Below are 16549 nucleotides of genomic sequence, written 5' to 3' on the forward strand. Positions count from 1 at the left end.
CCTCTTGCCTCAGCCTCTTAAGCTGCTGGGATTACAGGTGTGCAATACAGGACCTGGCTACAGCTTACAGTTAACAATCTATTTACCAGTCACTATTAATTGATAAAGTAGGAGTCCTGAAATTTTAAATAAATATGTAAGTAGGGTTTAAAAGAAATCAGCTGTTGCCTTGATAAACAAAAGAAGCTGTATTTAGACTTCTTTCTAGTTTTGATTTTTCTGAAATCAGACATAATGTTTGTTTTTTGATTGTTTTTGGTGCTGAGAATTGAATCCAGGATTTGTGCATGCAAGGCAAGCACTCTACAAAGTGAGCTAAATCCCCAGCCCCTCCTAACTACATATGTGTAGTACTTTGTTAAAACATTTTTTAATACATGGAGCAAATGATAATAAGAAATATCTAACAAAATTATTGGAACTGGGGGTACAGCTCGGTGAAAAGTGCTTGCCTATCATGGGTAGGCCCTGTGTTCAATCCCCAGAACCACAAAAAAAATTATCAATCAACAATACTTACATATGTCCATACAGAAATACAGAAAATGGCTCCACTAGCTAATATGGCATTACCATATTTGTCATGGAAATCAGGTACACGTTTCTGGTGACTCTGCCTTGCCATTGTTTGCTGAATGCTTCGAACTTACAGGAAAGAAAAAAAAAATTACATAAGTATATCTATCAATTATCAGGGAAAGATAACACGTAACTGATACTGCCAATTAAAAAGTCAAGGAAATTATAGTATAACACAGTTCAATAAAATGTTAAAAACACATTGCAGCTAAAAACACAGTAGTATACTGTGAAATGCATCAAAAATAAGATCAACTGACAAATGGACAGATATGTGAATAAACAAATACAGCAATATAACAATCACAGACTCTACATGGTAAGTATGTGGATGTTCATCATGTAATTCTTCCAAATCTTTTCTGTTTGAAACTATTCATAATAAAACGTGGGGGCAAAAGCAAGTAACAAGTGATGTCAATAGGGCTGGGGATGTGGCTCAAGCGCTAACGCGCTCATTTGGCATGCGCGGGGCGCTGGGTTTGATTCTCAGTATCACATAAAAAAATAAAAAATAAAGATGTTGTTTCCACCGAAAACTGAAAAATAAATATTTTTAAAAAATTCTCTCTTTAAAAAAAAAAAGTGATGCTAATAACATCACTAAGTGGATGGAACTTGGCTTCTACTCATTAATTTGAATATGTATAACTTTAATTTTCACTCAAGTTAACAACACTCAAAAAACTTAAAACATACAAGGGCAAAAAAACTCAAAATGAAATTTATAGCACACTAAATGTTAGTGACCTTAAATTATTACAACAATAAAACCCTCCAAAACTAAAGTAATCTGGATATTTAAGATATTAATATTCAGTAAGGCACGGTGGTACACTCCTGTAATCTCAGCAACTGGGGAGGCTAAGACAGAAGGATCACAAGTTCAAGGCCAGCATCATCAACTTCAAAATAAAAAAAAATATAAAGGTTTGGAGATGTAGCTTGGTGTTAAAGTACACCTGGGTTCAATCTCCAGTACCCCCCCACCTCAACAAATTATTAATGAATAGGGCACCACACTGTAATAGAATATATAAAAATATGAAAGAAACAGGTATCTGTCACCAGATAACTTCCAGTCTGAAAAAGGATACTACACATGAAGACACAGATCACTACAATATAAGCAAGTAGAATTAGCTAAGCACTTTGAATGGCAGATAGGTTTTGGTGGTTAATGTGGGAAAGAGGCAGAGACAGAAAAGCTCTTTGTACTGGAAAATCAATTACATTTAGTTGAAGGACAAGGTGCATTTTTTTCCTAGGCTGGGGAAGATAGTAAAGATTTTTAAGCAGAATGATAAAATTAAAACTTAGCTTTTACTATATTCTTGTAGAAAGGGTACAACAACCTTTCAAACTGTCCCTGGAGGAACTATGAAGGACAACTTGGGAAAGAAACAAGACATTCTGGAAGTTTTTTTTTTTTTTTCCTTCCTCTCCAAGTAGCAAGTCCTTATTGTTTTAAAAAGCCTCAAAATGTGTATATGTATATGTATATATACACACATCAAGATATGTGCTTAAGAACTCACATCCAGGATGTGCAAATTTACAAACATTTCACAATGTATTCTATTCCAGAACAGTTAAAAAAAAAATGCGTGTGTGAATTCCACACTGAAAGAAACAGAAAAGCATTCCTAAGGTACAAGATTTCCCCATTTGCTTAAAGGGCAAAGAAATTATGATTACCAAAAATTCTGACTTAAACAGATTACCCAAGTGGATTTCTTTAGACCTGTCCTCTGCGACAAAATATGATTTAGGGGCTGGGGATGTGGCTCAAGCGGTAGCGCGCTCGCCTGGCATGCGTGCAGCCCGGGTTCCATCCTCAGAACAACATACAAAGAAAGATGTTGTGTCCGACGAAAACTAAAAAATAAACACTAAAAAATTTCTTTCTCTCTCTCTCTCTCTCTTTAAAAAAATATATGATTTAGTTAACATACATTGGTAATTTCATATAATCGTCAACAATCCTATAAGGCAAGTTTTATCTACTAATCTTTTATAAAGCAGAAAACAGGTTCAGAGATTAAATAATTTACCCCAAGTTAAAGAAATAATGAACACGGCTTTTGGCATATGAAACCTAGTAGGGCTACTATTTTTTCATTTATTTTAAAAACTGCTTGAGTGTTTAGAACACAGTCAAGTAATGCTCCTAATGTAAAGTTAAAATTAGTATGGCTACATTAGTAAATGATGATTGTATAAGGTCACCTTCACTCACATTACTCAAGGTCACCTTCAGTGCAAATCAAATATGGAAATAAATTTTTTCTCTCCAATCTAGTGCATTCTCAGTTCATGATGCTGATCTCAGATTTCCCTGTATTTGCCTAACTTCTAGATAAAAAGATAACCACGATTGCTCTCACGGCAACTAATATTCAGTTAACAACCCGCAAGTAACTTTTTAAGTCTACAAGGCTACCATTTAGGTCGTCTCCCGGCCATGAAAACAGGTGAAGAGATGGGTTTACAGTTTCCTACAGTTAAAGCTGTAGGGACGGGAGAGAAGGTTCTTCTATGTGTGGTTAGAAATAAATGTGGATCCAAAGCTAAAATGTAGGACATCACTTTAAAAGCGAGAGATAATTAAAGAGTAGATAGGTTACAAGGCTAAAAATGCAGTACGAGGATATGACTCCAATAGCAGAGACAGAGCTAGGAAATGAAACAAAAACACCGGACGATAAAGCCAATGCTACGGATATCTCCCCAATGACTTTGGACGAAGTAAGAGACAGCATGTAGAATTAGAGGGCCAGGATGTTGGAGCAAGAAAAACGAAAAGACCACGAGGACACACGGATATAAGGCGGTTGTAAATGGCTTGCTCACGATTTTGCTCACCTTGGAGACGACTCAGAGCATTTTTGGCCAAGGGAAACATGGTGGAAGTGCAGAGGGATCTACCGCAACTGCAGCTGCTGCTTTGATGTAAATTCGATCCAGGTACCCTTGCAGAGAGCCCTGAAAAACAAAATGGCTTTGGGAAGGAATCCTTAATGAGATTTGGTAAAGTCTCGCGAGATTTGTAAGGACCTATAGAAATTGTAATCCTTATTACCGCGAGGAAAGATAAAAGCCTTTTGGGAAATGTAGTGCGAAGCTTTGTAAGTGACACATGATGATATTTAACTTAAAAAAATGAGAGAACATCTTGAAGCTAGATTTAGAACTCTATAATGGAAAGCCTAGGCACAGATTTTAAGCTGAGTCACCTAAGGCACCAGCTTCAAGACGGTGTTAATATTCCAGAAGCTTGGGTTTGGTATCTCGCTCCACACGACTTTGTTCCTCTTTCTTTTCCTCCAAAGCTAACTTGTGCGGGGGAAGGGGTGCACGCCTGTAATCCCACCTGCTTGGGAGGCGGAGGCAGGAAGATCACGTTCAAATACAACCTCAGTAATTTAACGAAGCCCTAAGTAACTTAGTAAAACCATATCTTAAAAATTAGATTTTTTAAAAGGGGGGGATGGCTGGGGATATAGCTCAGTTTGTAGAGTGTTTACCTTGCATGCACAAAGCCCTGGGTTCAATCCCCAGCATAAAAAAAAAAATGAAAAGTTAAAAAGGAAGGTGGATGCGGAGATAGTTCAGCAGTGGCAAAGCACCCTTGCGTTAAACCCCAGTACAAAAATAAAGACTAGCTTGTTTGCTTGCTTTCTTTCACTTTAGTTCTCACAATTCTACATATTAACTGATTAAATTTGAATTTTGAAATAACTCCAAATTTAGAGAAAAGTTGCAAAAAAAAAAAAACAACAACACATTCTTGGTAGTGGCAGTATAGATCAGTGGAAGAGCATATACTTAGCATATGTGAGGCCTTGGATTTTAGCCCCAGTATCAAACAAAATGAAAGCATTTGTGTACTGTATGGATAAATATTTGGTAAAACAAATTTTGTAAGCTGTTGATTTAGAATATTGGGCAGTGTTCACAGTGCAATTCTTTCAATTTTTATGCATGTTTGGATATTTTCATAATAAAATGTTAGGAAGGGGGCAATGCCTTGTTTTTTGTCCTGGGGGTTTAACCCAGGGGTGCTTTACCACTGAGTCACATCCTCAGTCCTTTTCACTTTTTTTTATTTTGAGGCAGGTTATCACTAAATTGCACAGGGCCTCAGCAAGTTGCTGAGGCTGGCACTGAATTTGGAATCCCTCTGTCTCAGCCTCCTGACTCACCAGGATTAAGGTGTGTGTCACTGCACCTGGCCCAGCCCTGATTTTTAAATTTAATTTTCCGTTTTTTAAATTTTTGGTTAAATATATATATAACATAAAATTTACCTTCAGTGTACAGTTAAATGACATTAGGTACATTCTTATTGTTGTTCAACAATCATCCCATCTATCTACAGGATTTTTTTCATCTTGTACAACTAACCTGATTTTACATTTGGATTGTTTATTTGTCTATTTTTGAGGTAATGGGAATTGAACCCAGGGGTGCTTTACTACTGAGATACATCTCCAGATAGTTTTTTTTTTTTTTTTTTAGATGGTCTCCCTAAATTGATGAGACAGTCCTGGAACTTGTGATCCTACTACCTCAGCCTAAACTGCTGGGATTACAGGTATGTACCACCATACCAAGCTATGTTTTGTAAATTTAAAACATTAACATTATTTCAAAAGTCAAACTGTACAAACTGGTGTACTTAAAGAAATGCATTCCCTTTCCAACTGTTCCACTCCACTTCCTCTATCTCCTGCAATTAACTAATTTCATTAGTTCCTATGTTTCCTTTTGCAAAAATGAGCAAATACACATGTATTTTGTTTTTGCCCTTTTTTGTACAAAAATAAAGCATAAAATCCATTATGAATTTATATGGGTCTTACTTATTCCTTTTTTATAGATGTAAAATACTCTGTGGTGTATATGTGTTATAGTACATTCAATCTGTACCAACTGTTTGAATATTTAGGTTGTTTCAAGAATATTTCAAGAACTGGGCTCAGTGACAGAGCACCTCCCTCTCACATGTGAGGCACTGGGTTCGATCCTCAGCACCACATAAAAATAAGTAAATAAATATTTGAAAAAGAATATCTCCAGGGGCTGGGGATGTGGCTCAAGCAGTAGCGCGCTCGCCTGGCATGCGAGCAGCCCAGGTTCGATCCTCAGAACCACATACAAACAAAGATGTTGTGTCTGCTGAGAACTGAAAAATAAATATTAAAAAAATCCCCCCTCTCTCTCCCCCCCTCTCCTCTTTAAAAAAAAAAAAGAATATCTCCATTATGAATAATGCTGAAATGAATAAGGCTAGATTCCAAGAAGTGGGATTGCTGGATCAAAAGTTAAATTCATATGCAGTTTTGTTCAATATTGTCAAATAATACTCCATAGATGTTGCACCACTTTACATTCCCACCAGCAATGTATAGGGTTTATGTTTTCCACATCCCCATGCTTTGCTGACAGCACACATTGTCAAACTTTTGGATATTGTCAATATGATAGATGGATACCCTTTAAAACTTTAAAAATTTACTCTTCATTATTATTTTATATTTTAGCACTGAGAATTGGTCCCCTGGACTTGCACATGCTAAGTACTTACTTTATCTCTGAGCTATTCCCCAGTCCATAATTTTTATTTTTTAAATTTACATGACTGGAGGTGTAGCTGAATAGCTGAGCATATATTTAGCACACACAAGGCAGGCCCTGATTTTGATTTTTTTTATTTTACTCTTTTCTTTCTTTTTCTTTTTATTTCTTTCTTTTTTTTCTTTTCTTTTTTTGGTACTGGGGATTGAACTCAGGGTCACACAACCACTGAGCCACATCCTCAGCCCTGTTTTGTGTTTTTATTTAGAGACAGGGTCTCACTGACTTGCTTAGCACCTCACTTTTGCTGAGACTGGCTTTGAACTCGCAATCCTCCTGACTCAGCCTCCCCAGCTCCTGGGATTACAGGCATGCACCACCACACCTGGACACGCCCTAGTTTTGATCCCCAACACCCCAAAAAGAAAAAAAAAACCTGAATGACATTGATATTATTTTGCTACTGTTTTTCCTTCTCTAGTGAAATCATCCTAGTTTTACAAACCAATGTAATAAAGCAGAACTGCACCAAATAAATGGAAAATTCTTCAGTAGTGTAGGATTTTCATTATTTTAATTTTTTTTAGTATTTTGTTTTAGTTGTAGTTGCACACAATACCTTCATTTTATTTTTATGTGGTGCTGAGGATTGAACCCAGCACCCCATACATGCTAGGCAAGTGCTCTACCACTGCGCCACAACTCCAACCCCAGGATTTCTGTTATTTTTTTTATATTTATTTTTCAGTTTTCGGTGGACACAACATCTTTATTTTATTTTATGTGGTTCTGAGGATCAAACCCAGCGCCCCGCGCATGCCAGGCGAGCGTGTTACCGCTTTGTTTAATGAAATTTATAACCACAAAAGATTTAAAAAGAAGAAAAGGATTGTGATACATATAAACAATGAAATATTACTCAGCCATACGGAAGAATGAAATTATGGAATTTGCTGGAAAATGGATAGAACTGGAGAATATCATGCTAAGTGAAATAAACCAATCCCCCAAACCAAAGGCCAAATGTTCTTTCTGTCTGATATGTGGATGGTGACTCACAATAGTGTGTGTGTGTGTGTGTGTGTGAGTGTGTGTGTAGGTTCACCTGATTGAACAGAGGGGAATAGGAGGAAAGGAGGGGTGATGGGAATGGGAAAGACAATAGAATGAATCAGACATAGTTTTCCTATGTTCATGAATGAATATACAACCAGTATAACTCCACATCATGTACAACCACAGAGTGGGAAGTTATACTCCATGTATGTATGATATATCAAAATATAATCTTCTGTCATGTATAACTAAAAAGAACAAAATTTTCAAAAGACAGCAGGACCCTAGGTATTTGAATAACTTCTTTTTTTCTAATATTCTTTAATTTTAAAAATTGACATATTTATGAGAAACAGTGTGATAACTTGATTCACATATACAATGTGTAAGGATCAAATCAGGGTGATTAGTGTTTCCATTTCTTTAAATGTTTATCATGAACCTCTTTGAAGAAAGCTACGTATTTTGGGGGCTGAATAAGAAATAAATTTCTGTCGCGTTTAGGCCAAAGGAAAAAAAAAATAGAAAGGGTTTATCTGCAAACACATTCACATCCATCTCCCAAACAAAATAATAAATAAAAAATAAGGCATTTGCTGTCTATTAAGTCCATGTTATTGTTTTAAGTAGTAAATCAAGGAGTTCAACTAGAAAAAAAAAGCAGTGAATACACAAAAACTTTTAAAAATAATTTTAACAATTTTTAAATATTTATTTTTTAGTTATAGGTGGGCACAATATATTTTATTTTTATGTGGTGCTGAGGATCGAACCCAGTGCCTCACGCATGCTAGGTCAGTGGTCTACCTCTGAGCCACAACCCCAGCCCCTAAAAAATAATTTTTTAATATTCTTTTTCACTGTTCCTGGCAGTTTCTGGGACACAAAAGGTATTCAAACTTTTTTTCAATTAAAATTAATAACAATATTGAATTTTAGTAATTTTTTAACATTTTAAAATTTCAATCTTTGCACACAAATCACCACTCTACTTTGTAGAACAGAGGAAGACTGGACTTGAAGATCGTCATTCCCCTCCTTGTGTCATACAACCCAGCAATTCGACGTCCTGACCCTTCCCACCCTCTGACCATTACTGTGGTCCCTATGACCCAGCAGAGAAAGAGGACCAGGTGCAGTATCCACCCGCACATCATGCCCAGAGAGGAAGGTCCTTCTGCAATCTTGCCAACATGCTCTGGGTCGCATTTTACGGTCTGGACCACAGGGTGGCTTGTCTTTGTGTTTTTGTTTGGTTCACAGCAAAACTGCTGAAATTAATTTTGTAGTCCCTGAGGGAGCTCAGACGTTTGGTAAATGTCAGAGTGAGACACTGAGGAGCGGGGCGGGGAGCGCCGTGACCCAGCAGTGGACGAGAGGAATTATCATCCCAAGGGATGGTGAAGAAACACCTAGCAGGGTCGCAATGGCAGCAGCTCTTAGCCCTAGGAGTGTTGAGAGCTCCTGGGAATTCAGAGCTAAACTGGGAATTTAAACACAGTACCTTGAAGATTGGGAATAAAACCTAGGGCATGACTGTTCAATAATCTATCGTTTACTTTCTGCCCTTGAGTCTTAAATTCTTAGGTACCAAGGAAGTAAAGCAAATGCGGCAGCGACGAGAAAGGACGTGTGCCTTATGTCTGAAACCTCACACATCAGTCTGGGTTTGGGACTGAGAATACCACCTTAACATTAAAATAAGGATCCCCTCCCTTCTTTAAAATTTTTAGAGTTGGGCATTTTACCTACCTACCACCCAAACAGAAACACCTCCGAACCTACGAAACCTGTTTTGAGTGTGGAGGCGGCCAGTTTGGGCACTGAGCTCATGGAGGGAAAATCTAGAATCCTCCTGAACCGTGCGTACACTGCCACGCAGAAAACGCTCCAGGAGGACAACGCGTCACGTCTGCTGGGTTAAAGAAACTCCTATTTACATTTACTTTAGTTAAAAAAAAAAAAAACTCAGCTCTACTGTTTTTGCTTTCCTACTTTTACTTATTTTCTTCACTTTAAAGTAATTTGGAGGATAATAAGTGCCTATTATTCACATGTCCCGTTCTTCTAGAATATTAAACGAAAGAAGTGAATTTCGAGGACTTCTTTTTTTTTTTTTAATTTTTAATATTTTTATTTTTTAGTTATCGGCGGACACAACATCTTTGTTTGTATGTGGTGCTGAGGATCGAACCCGGGCCGCACGCATGCCAGGCGAGCGCGCTACCGCTTGAGCCACATCCCCAGCCCCTCGAGGACTTCTAAATAAGTTTTCAGAAGAAAGAATCCGTTTAGCTGCTTCATGCCATTTTAGACTCTTCATCTGCAATGATTCCCAACTGCGCAAGCGTGCAGCGTGCTTCAGGCTTTAGGCGCTGGGAAGTGCGACACCTTCATGCATAATGAAAGGGCAGGCCATTATTTTTAGCGGACCAATGAAAAGCTTCCAGATGAGCCTTTTTCTATTGGCTAACGAGGACCAATTAGAAGCGAACTGTTTTTTAGCGGGCGTCTAGCAGCTGCCCACTGTGACGTAATGTGAGGGGTCGCCCCGCAGGGCTGAGCTAAACCAATGAGGAAAGGCAAGGGGACGGCTTGCCTTTTCTCACGCCCCACCCTCAGATCCTGCCAGAGGAAAGTTTCGCTTACAGTGGGGAGACGTGCGAACATGGCAGCCTGTAGATGGTTTTGGTGTGTCTCTGTGACCGTGGCGGTGGCGCTGCTGCTCATTTACAAGGTTCCCGCGGCCTCTGCTCAAAGAAAGAAGGAGGTGAGAACGCGGCTTCCAGCAATCGGGTCCCCCCCCCCAAAATGTGTAGGGCATAAAAGGATCTGTTCACTCCTTCCTGTCCCTCTTTCCCCGCCAGTTTCTGTGCCTTTTAGTGTCTTCAATTCCGCGGTTTTCAGAAACTGTAACGCTTTGTTTTCTGGGCGTTTAATCTAACAGTGGGATGCAGTAGGTGACAACCTGGCTTCTCTATGCCTATGTATGTATATAACTACAACTTTAGACACTTCTTTTGAGTTTGGGCCCTATCGAGTGTTGGGGTTAGGGAGTTCGATTTTAGAACCAGAGGGTAGAATATAAGTCTTTCCGTTGTAGGCAAATGTAACTTCCTTTTTTTTTTTTTTTTTTTTTTTTTGGTACCGGGGCTTGAACCCAGAGGTGCTTAACCACTGAGCTACATTCCCAACCCTTTTGAGACATGGTTTCGCTAAGTTGCTGAGGATGGCGTCAAACTTGTGATCCTCCTACTTCTGCCTACCGAGTCTCTGGAATTACAGATGGGTGCCAGCCTAAATGTAATTCCCTTGTACATGTATAACAATTCTTTTGTGTCATTTTCATTTCAGGAATGTGAAAATTAGCCAGAGTGAAATTAGGCTCGGTTTATTACACTATCCAAATACTCAGTCATGCAAAAAATAATAAGCATACTATGTATGCACTGTTCTAAGCACGTGGTATATGTAAATGAACAGAATTAAGACCCCTCTTTGTGGAATTTAAAAGCTTTAGGAAGTGGAGAAGATACAGAACTTTACTCACAATTGAAAAATACCAACATATGAATTTTAACTTTATGTTTTGAAATATTTGTGATTTAGAGCCCTGTGTATGTGTGTGTGTGTGTGTGTATATATATATACACACACACACACACACACACATACACACATATCAGAGATCGAACACAGGGGTGATTAACCACTGAGCCACACATCCCCAGCCATATATATATATATATATATATATATATTTTTTTTTTTTTAACATGTAGATGGACACAGTACCTTTGTTTTATTTATTTATATGTGGTGCTGGGATTGAACCCAATACCTCACACATGCTAGGCAAGCGCTCTACCACTGAGCTACAACCTCAGCCCCTCCCCAGCCCTTTTTATGTTTTATTTTGAGACACAGTGTGGCCAAGTTTCTTAGGGTTTGGCTAAATTGCTAGGCTGGCTTGGAACTCTCGGTCCTCCTCCTTCAGCCTCACAAGCCTCAGGGATTACAGGTGTGTGCCACCGGTGCCTGGCAATTTTTTACTTTGAAACAAGGTCTCACTAAATTGCTAAGGGCCTCGCTGGCTAATTTTCTGAGGCTGCCCTGGTACTTATAATCTTCCTGCCTCATCCTCCCGAGTCACTGGGCTTACAGGTGTGTGTCACCGCACCCAACTGATGTGCTTCTTAGCCATTCTTATGTGGAAAACAAGATGGAGAGCAGTTCATAATATTATATGCTAGAGTCCTTGTTTTATTTTTTTAATATATGTAAGTATGTATATATGCCTATGTAAGAATGACCTCTGTAATGGTACTCAATCATTCCTAACTCTGGGCAGTTGCTAGTGTTGATGAGGGAAATATTTCAGTATTTACCTTATATACTGGAATTGTCTAAATTTCTGCAATGGCCTCTTATTTTTTTTGTTGTTGTTGTTACTGGGGATTGAACCCAGGAGCACTTAACCACTAAGCCACATCCCTAGCATATATTTTTATAATATTTTTTTAGTTGTAGTTGGACACAATACCTTTATTTTATTTATTTATTTTTATGTGGTGCTGAGGATCGAACCAAGGACCCTGCACATGCTAGGCGAGTGCTCTACCACTGAGCAACAACCCCAGCCCATATTTTTATTTATTTTTATGTGGTGCTGAGGAACGAACCCAGCACCTCACACGTGCTAGGCAAGCACTCTACTGCTGAGCCACAACCCCAGCACCCCCAACCCATTTTTAAAAATATTTTTTAGTTATACATGGACACAATATCTTTATTTTGTTTATTCATTTTTATGTGGTGCTGAGTATTAAACCCAGTGCCTCACATGTGTGAGGCAAGCGCTCTGCCACTGAGCCACAATCTCAGCTCCTCCAACCCATTTTTTAAATTTTATTTAGAGACAGAGTCTTGTTAAGATGCTTAGCACCTCACTAAGTTGCTAAGGCTTTCTTTGAACCTGATATCCTGCTGCTTCAACCTCCAAAGTTGCTGGGATTACAGGCATGTGCCACAGCACCCATTTTACTCACTTTAAATAAATAGGTGAAGGGTTTTTTTCTTTGTTTGTTTGGTAGTACTGGGGTTGAACCCAGGGCCTTAGTGCATGTTGGGCAAATGCTCTACAATTGAGCAACATCTCCAGCCCCAAGGTGGGGATTTCTACCAGTGAAATTATGTTTATTCATTTACTGTCTCACTGAACTAGAAGCAGAAGTGTCCAGCAGGAAATAAATTATTATTAAAAAGGAAGCAACATTGAGTTTTAAAATTTTTAAATAGTTAATGTGATTTATTTATTTTGGGGGGGGTACCAGGGATAGAACTTGGGCACTCGACCATTGAGTCACATCCCCAGCCCTATTTTGTATTTTATTAGAGACAGAGACTCACTGAGTTGCTTAGCACCTTATTTTTTGCTGAGGCTGGCTTTGATCGGTGATCCTCCTGCCTCAGCTTCCTTAACTGCTGGGATTACAGGTATGCGCCACCACACCCAGCTTTTAATGTGAATTTTATGTTATGTGAATTTTATCTTAGTGTAATTTTTTAAGATGTTTATTTTTTATTTATAGTTGGACACAATACCTTTATTTTATTTATTTATTTATTTTTATGTGATGCTGTTGATCAAACCCAGGGCCTTGCACATGCTAGGCGAGTGCTCTATCACTGAGCCACAAACCCAGCCCTCAATATAATTTTTTTTAGAAAATGAATCAGATTCTGACTTCCTTCCCTTTATGCCAACTATTCAGACTCTTAGTGCTCTTGCAAATATATTGCAGTAACTGCTTAACTGGTTGCCCACTCTCTAACCCATTCTTTACAGTGCTGCCAGAGGTGGTAAGATGAAAAATGTGAAAACCATTAACCTATTTTGCAGATATTAAAAAGACCTCTATAGCCTGTTTCTGGTCTGCTTCTTCCTGGACTAGTCCTACTGAATTACCTGCCTTGCATGTGCAGGTCTTCTGCTGGAGTCTCCTACCTTACCCCTACCATTTACCTGAGGGTTTGTACTCTTCAAGGCTTAGCTTAAATACATTCTTCCTCAGCCATACTTTTCTTGGTTCCCATCAAGTTAATTGACATGAATTCAGCATATCATGTTGTCAATGTTTTTATACCAGCTTTCCCCATTAAACAGTGAGCATCTTGCTTGGCTTGGTTGCACATGCCTGTCCCACCTAGTTAGGAGGCTGACGCGGGAGGATTGCAATTTTGAAGACAGTCTGGGTAACTTAGACCCTACCTCAAAACAAAAAATAAAAAGTATATCTGAGTTCAATCCCCAGTAACAGAAAAAAATTCACTCAGGTACCTCATGCTTATCTATTAAAGGGAATGCTACCATATGTAACTCATTATACTTTTAACAGTGTTCTCCCTGGAACATGGACTTCTTTATTTGATATGCATGATAGGCACCATGGTTTACATGCATTTTCTATAATCTTCACATTAGTACTGTAAAATATTATCCTCTTTTGAAACTTAAACTAAGCAAGAAAGATTAGGGGTTTGCTCAAAGAAGCACAACCATCAGAAGTTAAATTAGGATTCCATCCTTGTTTTGCCTCCAAAGCATTTTAATGCTCTGTGCTCTCTTAAGCCATAAAAGTTTTCTTTTTCAATAACTGGTTTTATTTTTATTTTGAGTTATTTTCCCTAGTGGTAGAAGGAAAGTTGTTTGTCCTCAAATCTGGTGTTGTCTTAGGGAGGCAGCATGATACAAATGAAAAAGCATGTTTTGTTTTTGGTACTGGGGATTGAACCCTGAGGCACTTAATCACAGAGCCACATCCCCAGCCCTTTTTATATTTTCTTTAGAGACAGGGTCACTCTAAGTTGCTGAGGCTGTTTGTGAAATAGCGATCCTCCTCCCTCAGCCTCTTGAGCCACTGAGATTACAGGCATGTACCACTGTTCCTAGCAAAGCATGGTATTTGATAAAATTGTTCATATTTCTTTACCTACTTTTGTGAACCTATAATAATAAAGAAGTAATGTGAAACACAGAAAAGGGTGAATGCACAAAGCATAATAAAAATGGTCATAATAATGCTAAGATTGCAGTGTCCCCCCTTCTCAGTTTTTTAAAAATTATGTAAAATTTTAGCAAGTGTACTTTAATCCAACCCTAGTGATCTTTAGCAAGTTTTTTTTTTTTTTTGGTTTGTTTTTCTGGTACCAAGGATTGAACTCAGGGGCACTGGATCACTGAGCCACATCCCCAGCCCTATTTTGTAATTTATTTAGAGACAGGGTCTCACTGAGTTGCTAAGCGCTTCGCCATGGGTAAGGCTGGCTTTGAACTGGTGATCCACCTGCCTCAGACTTCCAGGCCACTGGGATTACAGGCTTGCACCACCGTGCCTGGCTTGAGCAAGTTATTGAGTCTCATTTTTTTCATCAGTAGAATGGGAAAGTGCCTATTTCTTTAGCTGTTGTGAAAATTAATTGAGATGTGCTCAGTTCATAAAGCCTCTGATGCAGTTCCTAGCATATAGGAGAGATTGGATGAATATTAGAAAATAAGATCATGTTCCTCTAGGTAGTAAAACGTTTTTTCTTTTTTCTTTTTCTTTTTCTTTTTGATACTGGGGATTAAACCCCAGGGTGTTCACTTTACCACTGAGTCACAGCCCCAGCCCTTTGGTTTATTTTTTATTATGTGACAAGGTCTCATTATGTTGCTTATAGCCTCACTAAATTGCTGAGGCAGGCCTGAAACTTGCAATCATCCTGCCTCAGCCTCCCAAGTCACCTGGGATTACAGGCATGTACTGCCACACCCAGCAGTTAAATATTTTTCAATTGCTCTTTTGTGATATTTTTAGGAGGAGTATACAGAAAATAAAATCACCTTCATCTTTTAAGAAGATAGGCTGTCATTAGAAAAACTACATTCTCCAGCAGTTGCTTTAATTGACACATGAAAGTATCACAGGTGCAAAACCCTGCAGTCTTTAGAAGATATATTATTATAGAGAACTAGACTCCATAGCAGTTACAAAACAAACAAGTTGAGACACCCTCTAGGAAAAAATCTAGGAAAGGAGACAGTGATATATTTTAGCTGAATCTGAGAAGTAGGTGAACTGAGAATGGAACAGATGGCATCTAAAGATTAAAAATGCTCTCTTTGCTCACTGTCTCCTTCAGTAATTATCTGCCAATTATGTTTCTAGATCTGTTCTGTCTCACCCTTAATTTAAGGATGGAGTTGGAAATATATTGTTTAGCCAGGAATATTATTTTCTAACATGTGAAGACTGGTAGATGATTAAGGAAGCTAAAAATATGAATTTTTGTGCATAAACCTTAGAATAAAGATACAATCAAAGAAGTTTTGGAGGGAAGGGAGGTACATTTTAGAACAATTCAGGTTGGTGGTGCTTAGCTTTATTTTTATTTATTTTTTTCTGTGGGCCTTATGCATATGAGGCAAGCACTCTACCAACTAAGCTATATCTCCAGCCCAGTGCTTAGCTTTATTACTTCTGAAATTCAAAAGGAATGTGAATGACAATCAGTTTTAGCTTTAAATGATAATATATTCCTTTACTCTATTTTTTGTGGTGAGGAGGATTGAATTAATAACCTTCACATGCTTGGCAAACACTGAGCTACATCTCTGGCCCTTGTATATTTATTTTGTTTATTTGTATATGTATCTATTAATTGAGGGACCCAGGAAAGCTCTGCCACTTAAATATATCCCCAGCCTTTTGTACTTTTTGTTTGGAAACTGTCTAAATTGCTGAGACTGGGCTCGAATTTGCAATCCTTCTGCCTCAGCTTGCTGAGTCGCTGAGATTACAGGCATACATCACCACACCTGGCAAATTTAAAACTTTGGAGTAAGCCTGACCTGGTGACACACTTCTGTAACTCCAGTGACTTAGGAGGCTGATGCAGGTGGATCACAAGGTCCAAGCTAGCCTCAGCAATTTAACAAGACCCTCAGCAACTTAGCAAGACCAAATCTCAAAAATAGAAAGGACTGGGGATGTAGCTCAGTGGTAAAGTGTCCCTGGGTTCATTCCAGAGTACTGCAAGAAAAAAATTAGATTTTTGTGAATAAGAAATACAACTTTTCACTAGGCATGTTGGTGCACACCTGTAATCCCAGCAGTTCGGGAGGCTGAGGCAGGAGTATCTTGAGTTCAAAGCCAGCCTCAGCCACTGTGAAGGCCTAAGCAGCTCAATGAGACCTTGTCTCTAAATAAAATACAAAATAGGGCTGGGGATGTGGCTGCTCAGTGGTTAGGTGCCCCTGAGTCCAATCCCTGGTACAAAAAAAAAAAAAAGA

The 16549-nt window shown here is 38.5% G+C and overlaps 2 protein-coding genes across 2 annotated transcripts in view; one reads left to right on the top strand and one right to left on the bottom strand.

Moving 5' to 3' along the window:
* LOC107159289 (cytochrome c oxidase subunit 7B, mitochondrial) overlaps positions 1-3606 on the bottom strand; it is a 6249-nt gene extending 2643 nt beyond the window's left edge. The window contains exons 1-2 of the mRNA XM_015505863.2: positions 3445-3606; positions 521-645 (exon numbers count right to left, since the gene is read on the bottom strand). Of these exons, the coding sequence (XP_015361349.1) occupies positions 521-645; positions 3445-3484 (165 nt within the window). The 5' untranslated portion in view covers positions 3485-3606. The remainder of the gene's footprint in view (positions 1-520; positions 646-3444) is intronic.
* A 6094-nt stretch (positions 3607-9700) lies between these two features.
* Positions 9701-16549, top strand: part of Magt1 (magnesium transporter 1) — a 36419-nt gene continuing 29570 nt past the window's right edge. The window contains exon 1 of the mRNA XM_015505865.2: positions 9701-9985. Within this exon, the coding sequence (XP_015361351.1) occupies positions 9788-9985 (198 nt within the window). The 5' untranslated portion in view covers positions 9701-9787. The remainder of the gene's footprint in view (positions 9986-16549) is intronic.

The sequence above is a fragment of the Marmota marmota genome, unplaced genomic scaffold, assembly GCF_001458135.2.
Source record: "Marmota marmota marmota unplaced genomic scaffold, marMar, whole genome shotgun sequence".
In the NCBI taxonomy this organism is placed as follows: Eukaryota; Metazoa; Chordata; class Mammalia; order Rodentia; family Sciuridae; genus Marmota; species Marmota marmota.